We start from the raw sequence: 14,419 nt of genomic DNA on the forward strand, positions 1-14,419 counted from the left end.
GCTACAGCTTAACACGAACTTGTCAGATCAACGCTTGATTAGATATGCATGCATAGATGTTTGCATTTGTCTAAGAAAGTGTGTGTGTGTCTGTGTGTGTGTGTGTGTGTGCGCGCGCGTGTGTGTGTGTGTGCATATTTTCTCCAGCATCCAGTGAGCGATGTGCATGACGCAGACTAATCTCCCCGCATGCGACGGAGAATAAATCACATGTGCATAATTAGCAGGGGCGACGTAATAGCTGACAACAAATTTCATCTTAATTACGGGAGGGAAATTTGTTTCATTAATTTTAACGGCGTCCGCGTGAACACATCTCTACTAAGTTAATCACACCTGTCACTGTTCTCGCCAGTTAATGCTCACAACAACTGGGCGGTCACTTCTTTGGGAGATTTTGATTTGAACAATATGGACGCGAAATAATGTCGTGTTTTGCTTTCTTGGTATACAAAAATACACACAGTGCTAAAAAATTTCCCTGATTTGGACTTTTAGGAGCTACTTTAAGCAGAGCCAGGATTTAGTTCTCTTGAAGCTGAACCATATAATCCAGATTTTAGTTGTCAATCTCTCTGATTTAGTTCTCAGAATCTCAGCGATTTGGCGCTCCCCACAGTTTCTGAGTGCAGCAACACTGTCGTCAATACAAATCCCAGATCTGTGACAGGTTGTCAGACCTAATGTAAGTGCTACAGAACTCATCACATAACAACAAACAATGTTATGTGTTGAAAGCGGGCATCTTGGGGTAAACACGTATGTGTCTACTCTCTCACTGAAGTTAGAAACAAGTGATAGTGGGGCCCTGAGTGAGACACCATTCACCCTGTTGCAAGACACTGTACTGTCAACATGATTTTGAAGCTGTTATTTTGAGGCAGAAAAGTTACTAAGTGTTGCTTTAAAGCTGCAGTCTGGAGTGTTTAGAAAAAAAGTGGACTTAGCCAGAATATTTGAATGATACAGTTCCCAGGTCTCTCCTTCTTCCTCTCTGCTGCTGCAGCCTTCACAGCCCCTCCTCACAGAGGAGCCTGCTGTGCACGAGCAGGCTTGTAACCATGGTAACAGAGGACGCCAGAAAACCAAGATGGGGCATTCAAAATAACAACAACAACATAATAAGCCCATTTCTGATCAATACAATTAAATTACAGTGAGGAGTGCCTCATGCAGATCACTGTAGATATCCTGAGTAACAAACAATATTCCTCACATGACGGTAGAAGTTACTAGGTAATCATTACCCGGTTCAACATTTTGAAGTATGAGTAATGTTATTTCTCTAAACCAATTCAACCACCTCAGAGCATCCTGAACACAAACTAACGTTATAACTGCCTGGTCACTTGATAGACACTTTTGCTAACCAGTAGCCATAAAGACAAAGCTAAACACTGCAGTTAGCATACAAGCTAACAAGCTAGATTTAGCAACAAGCTACCTAGCTCGACTGCAACATCGTACTGCCATATACATATGCACTATTGCGAGTATTACTGTAACCACCGCCACCATAGCCTTGTGGTTAAAACATAGAATGAAACATGTATCAAGCAGGGGTCCTTACCTGCCCAGTAGAAAAGGCGCTAACTCGCTCTTGAGTCCTTACAAATCCCGCAGCTCCTCCACCTCTGAAATGAAGCTCAGGTATTTATCCTAGTTTTCTCTCTGGCTCGGTCCAATTCTTTCTTTTTACACTGCTTTTCTTCATCAGTCTTCTTATTTCTTCTGTTTGACGTGGGCAATGGTGGGGCATTTTTCGGCTCTATTGTTCTCTTGAGCTTGACCTTAGCTGACCAGGTGAGAGCGGGGGAGGGGCACTGCCCAGTATGCTGCGCGAGGGAGGGGGGCTGCCAGCAGCACGGGCATGATTGACACTTCTCAGACACTCCCCTCGGCTCTGATTGGTTGTGTTGATCCGGGAGCAGTGGATTCTTGCAAATCAAATTACAGCCACTGGGTGGAGCCACAGACAGCTGACCTGTATCTGATTCTACCATCAGATCATAATGACAAGCTTCACTCAACCATCCACAGCACTGCCTGGCGACTCACAGCCATATTTAATTTTCACTGTTCTACAAATAATAATAATAATAGTAGAACTATTCCAAGTACTATGCTGTACGCGTACACTTTTCTGTCTCTCAAGTGCAGCTGCGTCCTCTACCGCCACAGAAATACCGGTGTGTCGCCTGTTACCTTGCAATCAGAGATCTCAGACATTTTTCACAGTTTGAATTCTGCATGTCATATTTATTGTGACATTTGGGGCGGCTGTATCTCGGGAGATAGAACAGGTCGTGTGGTATTTGGAAGGTCGTTGGTTCAAATCCCGGCTCCTCTCAGCTGCCAGTCGGGCTGGAGTGCTACTCAATCCTCCTCTCGGCTTGTGGGTCAAGGAGGTGGTGTCAGCAGTTAGGGCGGAGGGGCAGGAGGGTTGCAATGTACTCAGAGGTACTCTGGGTCTCCTGTGAAACAGACAAACAAAGTCATGAATACTTTTTTCACCCAACTACACAACCTGAGCTATGGTTTTGAATTCGTACAGATGTTAGAAACACTAGAATAACATCCAAGAAAGTTCCGATAAGATATAAAACACATATACGCACATGAGGATGACTTAATCAGCCCAGTGAATAAAGCGGACCACCACCAGCTGGTCCTGTGGTCATCCATCCTTCTCATCTGGTCTGGATTTTCTCCGTCGTCATGGAAATCCGGGCCTCGGTCCTCCGTGTCTTCACTTCTCACGGGGCCTCTCAGGTTGATGCACGGCCTGTAACGACAGAAATGCAACAGTGAGTGATATAAACAATCTTTAAAAGACTGGTGACTGAGATTAAGACGTGGCTGTGTCATTGTGTTTTTACTTACCTTTAAATTCGACTATCTAAACCTTCTAGAGAACAGCATGGTGAAATTTGAGAAATTTGAGTTTAATATCTTCCCCAAGGACACTTGGACAAGCAGCTGGAGCCGAGGGTCAGACCACCGACCCTCCGGTTGGTGGACGACCTGTTCTAGCACCTAAACCACAGCCGCCCCAAAGCACTAAATGAACTCAGCTCATTTCAGGATTTGTTCTCCGGTCCGGCGGCAAACAGGCTGATCGGTCTTTATCTGAGTCGCTGTCATCATGCTCAAAACAAGCCATTTATAATCTACAGAATGCAGTGGATGCATGGCCAGAAGTTGAAGGAGCAGACTCCCTGTAGCTCTCTTAAGTGCTCCTCTACCTGGAGGATCCGAGGCCGGAAGTTGAGGGAGTTGAGTCCTCGTCGTGCTCTTCACTGTTCCACTGCTGCCTCTTCGCACTTCCCCGGTCCTGGTCACTTTCCCCGCTGCTTCTCTTCCAAGTCCCGAGGTCGAGGGAGCAGGCTCTTCCCACTGTGGGAAAACCTGGGATATGCCTTCTGGAGCTGACTGGAAAGAAATGCTCTGAGGAACATGACGAGGAGAAGCAGCGTCAGGAGGACACTGTTCTCTCCATCCCGGCTGAGTAAATCCTTGGCGGAGCAGCTGGACATCATCTTCATCACCGTCTTCAGAAGCCTCCTCTTCATCGTCATACATGGACTCATAACCAGAATCTTCACTGCTGCCCGAGTCCCAGTCTTCCTCTGAGTCGTCTTCTTCGGAGTCCTCATCATCAAAGTCTTCATCATCAAAGTCTTCATCATTGGAGTCTTCATCATCAAAGTCGTCATCATCGGAGTCTTCATCATCAAAGTCTTCATCATCGAAGTCTTCATCATCGAAGTCTTCACCATCGAAGTCTTCATCATCGAAGTCTTCACCATCGGAGTCTTCATCATCGAAATCTTCATCGTCTAAGTCTTCACCATCAAAGTCCTCATCATCGGCGTCTTCATCATCCAAGTCTTCATCATCTAAGTCTTCACCATCGAAGTCCTCATCATCTAAGTCTTCATCATCTAAGTCTTCACCATCGAAGTCCTCATCATCGGCGTCTTCATCATTAGGTTCTCCTTGATCGGCCTCGTCAGACTCTGGAATCTGATCCTCACCCAAAATGTCTGCAATACCTACCTCAGCCTCACCTACCTCTTCCTCATCAGAGGAGAAGTGGTTCGGGACATCTTCCTCGTCACTGTCAAAAGGCCCGATGAACTCTGGGAGACCGCCGACGGCAGGTTGCTGAAGGGTGTTGTCCACGCCACCTGAGGGGAAAAAAGGCATGAGGAAGAGGATGGAATGATAATGATGAACTAACGTATGAAGGCATCAGTTTGGTAAAAGGTCAAAGTCAGAATAACATATAGACCATGAAGTCAAAATTCAAGATATTCAAGTGTAATATTTCCGGATTTCATGCATGATAGGAGATGATATTTGAAGTTACTGACCACAACGACTATTAACAACCAATAATAACATAAAATCAAATAAAAGCCCACCCCTATAAAGGCCCCTAAAAAACATGAGAAACAAACACAGCAGACTCCCTACAGAGCGAAGAGAGTGTTTTATTGTGAAATTTCAACAAACATTTAATTAACCTCAGAGCGTGGTAAATAGCTCTATTCTTCCTCCAAATAATAATACTAAAAAAACTAAAAAATCTTTTCAATGTGAAGAACAAGCTGTGCGATTATCAAACCCAACAGCTCCGGCTTAAGACACTCAGTTCCTAACGACACTGATCTGTAAAATCTGAAAACAATCTAATAATCCAATGTAATTTAGGAAACTTTTAGCTTTAACAATAACAACACACGAGCTCGACAGCCGCACACAGCGCGTGCTGGGTTCCACCTGTGCGTCATGACGCCCGAAGCTCATCATTCCACATTCTCCATGGCGCACGAGAAAAATATGTTTTTTAGCATTTTATGATAATTGGCCCGGTCACCATCGTTTTCTGATTATTTCAAGGCAACATTTTTGACGCCCTCAAATCCAGATACACCACTACTCTAGCCAACAAAAAGTATTTCATACGGAGAAGTCGTCGGGTGAAAGTCTGTTTTCATCAAGTCTTTTTTTTTTTTTTCCAACAGACCTAATAACATCTTAACATTGACAAAGTTACACTGATTTGTGAACTTTTAAAGATTGTAAGATTTATAAAGTGATAAATCAGTCATAAACAAAATTTTAAAGAAGTTCTCTTACCTGCAGGATGACTGCCAGGCTCAGGGGAGACACCCGTCGGCAGGTGTCCTACCTGCTCCAGATGTCTGCTGGTCATAGTCAGGCGGCAGGTTTCTCCCAACAGTTCAGTGAATCAGTAGTTTGTTGGTTCAACCCCCAGGGTCCAAATCCAAGTGATGAGAGAGAAATTAGAATGATGTGCAGACCTCATACACCTGAGCATCATTCTGTTTCCATGACATTCACTGACGTGTGCGTGCGTGTGTGCGTGCGGGGTCATTCTGTGGAAATGTCAATTTTTCTGTCCCTAGCCATCACAGAAAAATTACACCTGAAATCATTTGAGACTTTTTTTTCTATATTCTATATTAAAGCAATAGGATATTTGAACAATTACTGGCTCTTTGGCCATCAAATCGGCAATATATATATAGATAGAAATAAATATTATTCATCATATAGCTAGTGAAGGTCATTGTCTCCTGGAGTCGTGTCACTGTCACCACGTGATAAAAGTGTATTATAGGCTTTTTAAATTTTAAAAAATCACAGTGATGACATCCCTTTTTGACTCTTTGACCTATTTCCTGCAGATCTATGAAGAAATTACATGGAGTCCAGTAAGTTCACTGTCTCTTTTCACATATAAGACATTTTCACATTCTCGAGATTTCATATGAAGCTTTTAGTTAATGTCACTGATGTGGCCTACTCTATTAGTAGGAAACTGTAAAAAAAAAAAAAAAAAAAGATAATAATAATAATAGAATGGACTGAATGACATGATTTTGTGAGTCTTATGTGACTGACAACCTTTGGTTTGATGCCCTGTAGCAGCCATTTTGTAAAATGCATTTTTTGTAAATATTAGAAAAGGAAGTTCAGACATTTCCCCTTTCGAAAAAATAAACATTCCTATGGGTTATTATGGAAACAGCGTGACAGGTTGACAATTGTTATGAATCAAGTGTGCATCCTGTTTTCAAAATAAATATTTTTGTACCACTTTGTCTGGAATTGGAACTTTATTTTGAAAGTAAACCAAGCAGGAAGTTAGTGTTTCATTTGCTAGTCTCGGTTGTCAAGCCTCTCGAGCTGTGAGCCAATCAGAGCGCGAGGAGCCTCCTCCACAGCCACGCGGCGACTCTCCTGTTTCATCACAAACTGCTGTCAGGTCGACCTCTACTTTCGGATTCGCACTGAAGTAAGACACAACTGTAGTTTTGCCGTGCCTTTCAAGGTGGCCATTTCAACAGTCGGCTAGACTGTTTTTTAGCTAGTGCAGGTAAAGCATGAATGGTTCAGCTAACGTTAGCTAAAGTCAGACGTTTGGCGTCAAACCATTGCTAGGCTAGCGTTAGCCTGTATGTTATGTTAGCTGCTCCGGCTTTGAAGACAGCCGGCTTATCAGCCCCTGACAGGTAGCAGGTCGACTTATCTTAGCAGCAGGCTAGTTAACCACGCCTGTTTTGTTTGAGCACAGATGTTAATTAAGACATGAGTAATACAAAAACACACACACACAAATGACTTTAATTCGTAAATAATAGACAACACATGTCAAATAATTGTTTGGGTACTGTTGGTATTATGCTTCTGCACTGTACACAGGGCTACAAGTTAGATTGCATTATTTTGCACAGGTCAAGGTTAGCCTTTTGGATTTGGCTAAATTAATCTTCCTTCACAAGCTTAAGGGTGGTCTGGAGAATGGATGATGTAACGTTAGTTTATATATAGACCAAGTCAGCAGAAGGCTGTAAGAAGCTAATCTGACATGGGTCTTGGTTTTAGGATTTAAATTTAGTCTATTGTTTATATAGACTGCACCAACTGCTTACTCATAGTAAAATACCTTAAATGTATGGTATATATCTTGTCACAGCCACAGTGTTTTAAACTATTTAAGAGAAGTACTGTACACCTGTCGTTGTCGCTGTTAATGCACATTGTTCTTTGTAGGAGGTGTATGATGCTGGTGGCGCAGTTACTGAGGGGTGCAGTGAGGCATGCTGGGAGCAGTGGACAGTCATCGATCACAGCAGTTCGTGGCGTCAGCTCATCCTCGCATCGGTTCGCAGCTTTTGGGAGAACTCCTCCTCCATCCTGCCCTGACACCGACCACCCTAAAATCCTCATCACGGGTTGGTTTTCGAACCGTGTCATTGCCTGTGCCATGTTTTTTTGTTTTTAAGGCAGTTATTCTCTCCCTCCCTCTCTCTTTCTCTCTCTTTTTAAATGTTCCTGATTGAATGGATTTTCCTTTCAATGTTTCTCTCTATTTCATTTCCCTCTTTTTTTTTATCATTACAGGTGGGCTTGGCCAGCTAGGGGTGGGGCTTACAAAGTTGTTGAGGTAAGGTGTCTACATAACGTACTCTTTCAGTTGCATATTCACGTTCGGTATCAAATTGTTCTAGGTGAAGATTTAAGCCACATAGACAGGAAGGAATCAAAGTGCCCGAAGCCTTGAAAAATCAAGTCATGTTCAGGGTTAGTCGATCTGTTTTGCTCTGGATGATTTCACCCTTCAGAAGTGAGCATGCTGATGTCTCACCCTCAGGGAACAATTTGGAAAAAACAACGTGATCCTGTCTGACATCAGGAAACCCCCCAACCATGTCTACCACAATGGTGTGTATTTTTTCGTATAACCTTATCTGTGAAATCTGGGCTAAAACCAGGCTCCACAGATGAGTGGGCAGAGAGTGCTCATATGTGTCCTCCACAGGTCCATTCATCTTCTCAGACATCCTGGACTTTAAGAACCTGGAGGAGATTGTGGTCAACAACAACATCAGCTGGCTGGTTCACTACTCGGCCGTGCTGTCGGCTGTGGGAGAGAGCAACGTTACGCTGGCCAAGGAGGTCAACATCACGGGTACGTGCTCGCCCACTTCTGTGGCGATCAGATTCTTTAAGGGTGCGTTGCGACCGCATTATAGAGCCAGACACTTATGCACAGCCTCTCTCTCTTCGTAGGTCTCCATAACATATTAGACATAGCAACAAAACATGCTCTGCGTGTGTTTGTCCCCAGCACGATCGGTGCCTTCGGTCCGTCCTCACCCAGAGACCCCGCGCCTGAGCTGTGTGTGCAGAGACCACGCACCATCTACGGTGTCGCCAAGGTCCACGCAGAGCTGATGGGGGAGGTGAGTCTCACGGATTCAAATGGAATTTTTTCTTGACTGTCCCTATAAGCCCAGGGTTTTGTGTATTTCTCTTTCAGTACTACCACCACAGGTACGGGCTGGATTTCCGCTGCCTCAGGTATCCGGGCATCATCTCAGCTGACTCCCAGCCTGGAGGAGGAACCACGGGTAAGCAGGTCTGAGAGGGAAGATGGTAGCTAGATACATTAGCTTAGCACAATGACTGGAAACGGGGGGAAACAGCTAGCTTTGATAATATCTGCGTACAAGCACTTCTTAAAGCACACTCACACATTAACACTTAACTTGTTGTCGTGTCGCTGGTCTCTCACAGACTATGCTGTCCAGATCTTCCATGCGGCTGTGAAGAGCGGGTGTTTTGAATGCTACCTGCGCAGGGACACACGGCTTCCTATGATGTACATCGGTAATAGCATAGTATGTAAAATTGTGTTTGTTTTTCCTTATCAACATTTAACCTTCCAAGTGATATTCACGCTGTACTCGTCGCCTTTGTCCCCTCGTCTTTTTCTTCCCTCTCCTCCTCCTCCTCTTGTCCAGATGACTGTCTCAGGGCCACTCTGGAGATCCTGGAGGCTCCGGCAGAAACACTTCCCAGCCGCACTTACAACATCAGCGCCATGAGCTTTACGCCACACGACCTCACCCAGGAGATCCAGAAAGTCCTGCCCGACTTCCAGGTCACCTACAATGTGGATCCTGTCCGACAGGCTATAGGTGAGATTTCTGTGGGTTTAAATGGAGGGATGGTACTTTGTCATCATCGATTACAACAGCGAATATTTTCCGTCCCCTCTCAGCTGACAGCTGGCCGATGGCTTTAGAGGACAGCGCCGCGAGGCGGGACTGGGGCTGGAAGCACGAGTACGACCTCTCAGAGTTGGTGCAGGCCATGCTGACACATGTCACTACGGGCAACCAGCTGGTACAAGCCAACTGAGCCGTTTGTAGCATTTTTGCAGCCACTCAAAGCTTTACTTGAAAGTGTGTGACTTGTACGAGCATTTTTAGCCTTCAGCATTACACCTTAAAAGGGAAAGTTCACCCAAAAAATTAAACAGCTCTTACTGTAGTGATCTTTGTCTATTTAGATTGTTTTTGTGTGCAGTACACAGACCTTGTTGTGAGTATTTTCATGTAGGAACTATTTTCTTTCTACCTATCTGCACTCTGTCGCCAAGCTGAGGAAAGCGTGCATCTGCTCATGGAGGAGAGGTTCGAGTTCATGACGGTACACGGTGTAAACTTTATTTGCGTCCTCCTCACCTGAGCTGTCTGTATAGTGATACGTAAAGAAAGCAGTTCCTACATAAAACTCACCAAAAAAATCTAGCGAGCTAAAATAATCAAGTCTTAAAATCTAAATTGATGACAAACAAAAAAACGGACAAGGGGCTTATGACGGACAACATTCAAATAATGCCCACCAATTTGACAATGAAACCGAGATATAACCATTACTATCAGAGCTATAAAACATTCTAGACCAATCAAGATCATGTTTTTGATTAATTTTCTCAATCATCACTCATCTTCCTCCATATCCTACATCATGTCTCATTTTCCTTTTCTTGTCCATCAATCCAGCAAAATCGCTGTTGTGTTTGGTTGAAGTCACTGAACTCTTCTGAATGTACTTTATGTTTGTATTCATTTGATGATGACAGCCCGTTGAATACACGTCTGTCATTTGTAGCAGCTGAATGCTTTGCCTCAGGGGCCACGCTGAAATCCAGTCGGCTTTGAGTAAGAGACGCACTCCAGCCTGTCACCGTGTTCACTGTGACCAGAAACACCTCGGGTACTGTTACTATAGCAAACCGTTAACGCAAGCTAGTTTACACGTGTTAATGTGCTTTAACCGTAGTTGCCTGATGCAGTTTTGTATGTGATAGTCATAGCAAGGCTGTAAGTTGTTCAAAAAAAAAAAGAAAGAAAGAAAGAAGAAGTTAAAGAAGATTATGTTCGGAAAGCTTCTTGACATTTGCACTAGATGCTTTTAATATTTTTGTTTTGTATTTGAATTGTTTTTATTGCTGCTTTCTGTTTAGAGGCTGCCGTCTGGGTGCTAAATATTTGTGAATGTTGAATCAATTAATGCAGGAGAATATAACTTAACGACTTATTCTGTGAAAGAGATGTGTAGAACAGGAGTGGGCATCAGAGCTCTGATTGTTTTTTTTTTTATATATATATATTTGTGTTATTTATAATGCAGCTGTCTTCTGTCTGATTTTTTTTGAAAATAAAAACTTGTTTGAAACCATTTTGACTTGATCTTCATTCACGCCCACAATCAAGGTGTGTTTGGTGATGAACAGTTGCATTCACAAACAAGAAAGTTGAAAATTGTAAGTTCCTCGACTTGACTTTATTCACAGATGTCCAGAATTTCCAGACTCCCTCAGTCCTTTTTTTTGGTTTTTGCTGGGCGCTGCGCTGTCTTTGACGGTGTGCCTGTGCGAGAGACGGTGTGATGTGCCCTACAGGGATTGTGGAGCCCCCCGGTGGACAATGCTGCCTGCTGCAGTTTGAGCCCCATGATGTCACTGAGCAGGGAGGCCTCTTGGGTCAGACTCGCCATCATCTGGTCTTCTGTGGCTCTCACAGCTGCACGCACCACTGCTAGGACCCCCTGAGCACAGTGGCAAACACAGTGCTAGTCAGTTCATTGAAGATGTTCCCGATTGCTCTCACTGGTTTTCAGTCTTGCAGCGAGTCTTACCTCTTCGTCCAGCTCGTCCTCAGGGAAATCCACCTCCCCGAGAGTGACCCTCGAGCCATCTCGTAGCACTCTCAGCTCCTCCTCCTTCTCGAGCAACATTGAGGTGAGCTCGGCATGACGACGCCGACGCTCCCACTCCCGCACATCTGTGCCCTGCAGCAAAAACACAATCCACTGATCAGCAGTGAGGCTCAGAGACGCATCAGTTCATCGCAGCGTCGATCAATATGCATTAAATGTCATGAAACCCTCGGCTCCATGGCGGCTACCAGCCCCGTCGGTGTCCCTCAGTCATCCAGTGCTACCATATATGACTTATTACTGAGTATACATAATGGTCTTCCATGGTATATATGTAAAAAGTTAACATACATCCAAAGGGCCTGAAATTGAAGCTCAAAAGGAAAGTCAAAAGTTCACCAAAGTTCGCAGGGCTTCGTTACCCGTGCTAGAGGACGTGGCGTGGGCGGCAAGTGCACCTCCAAGTGTATGTGAGCGGTGGACAAGTTCGCAGCACCACCCACCACCGCCTGAAAAAGCCTCCTCCTGGTGACGCAGGTGTCCGTGAGCCACTTGGTGAACTCGTGTCGATGGACAGAGGAGAGGTCTGGCAAACACTCAGGCAGCACTTTTCTCAGCAAGGACAACAGTTTGGGTACGTCGAGACCTAATGGGTGGAAGACAGTAACAGTCCAGAAGCCTGAGGTTAAAGAAACCAAACCCCTTCAAAATGAGATCAAATTCATGCTCTGTGGCTTTGAGAAGAGGCTTCGCTCAAAAAAGCCTCCAGACCTGAGTGTAATGGACCTGCATTGATAATAGAGCAATAGGGAATGACTCACTCGTGTTTGGGTTCCAGGCTTTTTCAAATGGGACAACAACTTTCAACTTGACCTACATCGTAAGTTATGTACCTTTGTGTTGCCTTGCATTTCCCTTAAAAATAGATATTATCACACTGAGTCATTAGGTACAGACAGTGACCTGTTTAGCTTTTTTTTTTAGTCTCAGGAAACATAGTACTCTCTCTGTTGGCCGTATTAAAGGTGTGTGATCATGACCTCCAGGTGAAGCAATGCGTCACCTGCAAGGCCTCCGCATGTACAGTACACTGCTGTTTGCTCTGACCATCCAGCTGTGGGAAGATGCCTTTGGCCATCGCAGCAGCCCGGATCACGTCGGGCCAGGGGAAGCCACGGGCCGCGGCGAACATGGCCACGTCATAAACAAACTCCTGATGGAAACGCCGTTGCTCGTCGCAGAACTCGGGCCATGAGAAGTGACAGCTGAGCCTCTGCACACCAGCTTCCCTCTGTCAGACAGACACAGACACACACACACACACAACAAGGTCTGTAATGCGTTCTGCATTCAAAGTTTTACTTAAATGTGCAATATGTCAGTTCACTAACATTATCAAAAAAATACAAAGAAACAATGGTTTTGATGTTGTGACATGTTTGTTTTGTGTTGCGGAGATATCCACTGAAGCTAGCATGCTGACCAGCTAGCAACATTGGTCATTGGTCCAACATTCCTGTGCTAGCTGAGTACACAAAACAAAACACTTCGGTGCCCTGATCCCCCAGTCTGGACCACTAGATGCACGGCTAATTGAGCTAACTAGCTAATTTTTCATATGTACGATACACACATTGTTGCTGCTGATACAAATGCATCATTATAGCGACTATTTAGGTTTGTTGTACATCATATTTGGCATCAATTAGTTCTTTTGTGCTTCATTTTACTTATAGTACTCTGGCTTATTGAGGTTACTCATATTTACAGTGCATCTCTTCTTACTATCTTACTTTCTTTAGTTGGTGCGACAGTAAAGTGTATTTCAACTTATAGGGTTGTGTAGTTTACAACAGCGCATCATTCTGTTTATTATGGCATTATATTTATTTGTGTATCAATATGTTATGTGCAAAGTATTTAACTATGGCTGTACAACATCTTATTTTGAAAAGTTGCAGAGGAGAGTGATAAAGTTGCACGGATTTGAATTGTCGCTAAATACTGATGTACAAATGTACTTGACGACTGTATGTGAGGGGCACGTTCAATGTACAACTTCACAGAGGAAAACAAACAGTATTCATCTCAGTAATGCAGCTGGACGACGTTATGAAATAACCGGAAGTTAGGGGTTAACATCTCTCCGGTCGGTTAATTCATGTTTGGGTCGATAATGTCCGTGTTCCTGGCAGCATTTGAGCGCACCATAATGATAAAACCTCCTATCTTTATCGATAAACGTCAAATTCCAGGTCCGCCTACCTGCAGTCTCGCTATCAGCGCTATTTCCCTCTGCGTAAGGGAATCCATCCTCGACAGACCACTCGAGCACACTTGGTTGCCATGGGAGACGGACGCAAGCACGCACGGCGCTGCGAGCGTGATTGCGTCGCATGTACGTGAGACGTGTAGCACCTGTTGGAATGTCCGGATACAGATTTCAGGTTCTTCGTCCAAAGAGGCTTTATTTTGGGGTTTCTTTTCTATCACTGGACGTAAAAGGAAATGAATAAATCATATCACGTTTATTAATTAATTATGTAGAAGAAATTTTAAAATAACCATGTAGTTATTAGCCTTTTGAGTTTGGCTGTCACATGTTGAGAAGTAGAGGAATACACAGGTTTTAGCTTCCAGACACTGTTAGCATTAGTGGGTTAGTTTATTAGAGAACACCGAGCTGTGGCTGATCTGACATGTACGTAACGAGGCTTATCAGTGCTGGAACACAGATGGCTCAAGCACGTCTAATCCTCTTTAACATGGATCCCACTCCTCTTCTTCTCCTCCCCTCCTCCTCCTCCTCCTCCTCTTCTTCTGTCTCTTGTTCTGCCTCTCCTCCTCTTCCTCCTCCTCTGGTTGCTCAAGACAATTCGGAGGTGAGAGGGGCTCTAATGTAAAGATAACGGATTGGGAGTATGTCAAGGTAACGTCATCAGCAATACATTTCCGGTCATGGATTTAAAAAATAAAGGTCCGATTATCTGATTTACCAGACGTCTGCAAAAAAAAAAAAAAAAAAAATACCACGTTTTTAGCTTTTTTGAATATTACTGTGCATTAATCACTTATGTGATTTGTTATGCAACATTGTGCACTTTTCAACATCTTTAAAGTTTGACCATGATCCATTATTAGAGTTGTCTTGAAATATTACTTTAGAAAAAAGTCTTGAAGCATCTGATATTGAATGTACTTAATTAACAAAAGTAATGTTCTGACAACAAATGTACTTAAATATCAATAATACAAGTAAAAGCAAATTATACATATAATTCCTTGTATGTGTATACTGTACACCCTGGGCGACTACCAAATCAAATATACAACAATTTTCTGAATATGGGAGTCAGTGTTTTTGTTTGTTTGT

At 43.8% G+C, this 14,419-nt stretch overlaps 3 protein-coding genes across 6 annotated transcripts; 1 reads left to right on the forward strand and 2 right to left on the reverse strand.

The window, feature by feature from the left end:
* Positions 1 to 2,228: 2,228 nt before the first annotated feature.
* LOC115577349 (clumping factor B-like) lies at positions 2,229 to 5,367 on the reverse strand. Of its 2 annotated transcripts, XM_030410391.1 has the most exons (4): positions 5,146 to 5,367; positions 2,884 to 4,190; positions 2,619 to 2,785; positions 2,229 to 2,474 (listed from the first exon to the last, which is right to left on the reverse strand). In XM_030410391.1, the coding sequence occupies exons 1-2, from the start codon at positions 5,219 to 5,221 to the stop codon at positions 3,076 to 3,078; spliced, it is 1,191 nt and encodes a 396-aa protein (XP_030266251.1). In that variant the 5' UTR covers positions 5,222 to 5,367; the 3' UTR covers positions 2,229 to 2,474; positions 2,619 to 2,785; positions 2,884 to 3,075. The 2 variants fall into 2 exon arrangements, with proteins under 2 accessions (XP_030266251.1, XP_030266250.1); XM_030410390.1 differs by having other exon boundaries at positions 2,619 to 4,190.
* A 798-nt stretch (positions 5,368 to 6,165) lies between these two features.
* On the forward strand, positions 6,166 to 9,377 carry LOC115577350 (L-threonine 3-dehydrogenase, mitochondrial-like). Its single transcript, XM_030410392.1, has 10 exons — positions 6,166 to 6,328; positions 7,087 to 7,268; positions 7,438 to 7,480; positions 7,688 to 7,758; positions 7,856 to 8,005; positions 8,107 to 8,279; positions 8,357 to 8,447; positions 8,614 to 8,706; positions 8,841 to 9,017; positions 9,101 to 9,377. The coding sequence occupies exons 2-10, from the start codon at positions 7,094 to 7,096 to the stop codon at positions 9,238 to 9,240; spliced, it is 1,113 nt and encodes a 370-aa protein (XP_030266252.1). The 5' UTR covers positions 6,166 to 6,328; positions 7,087 to 7,093; the 3' UTR covers positions 9,241 to 9,377.
* A 1,272-nt stretch (positions 9,378 to 10,649) lies between these two features.
* Positions 10,650 to 13,629, reverse strand: c24h8orf74 (chromosome 24 C8orf74 homolog). Of its 3 annotated transcripts, none has more exons than XM_030409438.1 (5): positions 13,312 to 13,606; positions 12,154 to 12,337; positions 11,550 to 11,692; positions 11,026 to 11,178; positions 10,650 to 10,935 (listed from the first exon to the last, which is right to left on the reverse strand). In XM_030409438.1, the coding sequence occupies exons 1-5, from the start codon at positions 13,357 to 13,359 to the stop codon at positions 10,705 to 10,707; spliced, it is 759 nt and encodes a 252-aa protein (XP_030265298.1). In that variant the 5' UTR covers positions 13,360 to 13,606; the 3' UTR covers positions 10,650 to 10,704. The 3 variants fall into 3 exon arrangements, with proteins under 3 accessions (XP_030265298.1, XP_030265297.1, XP_030265299.1); XM_030409437.1 differs by having other exon boundaries at positions 11,469 to 11,692; positions 13,312 to 13,576; XM_030409439.1 differs by lacking the exon at positions 11,550 to 11,692 and having other exon boundaries at positions 12,110 to 12,337; positions 13,312 to 13,629.
* Between the last annotated feature and the right edge of the window lie 790 nt (positions 13,630 to 14,419).

This window comes from Sparus aurata, chromosome 24 (genome assembly GCF_900880675.1).
Source record: "Sparus aurata chromosome 24, fSpaAur1.1, whole genome shotgun sequence".
NCBI classification, from domain to species: domain Eukaryota; kingdom Metazoa; phylum Chordata; class Actinopteri; order Spariformes; family Sparidae; genus Sparus; species Sparus aurata.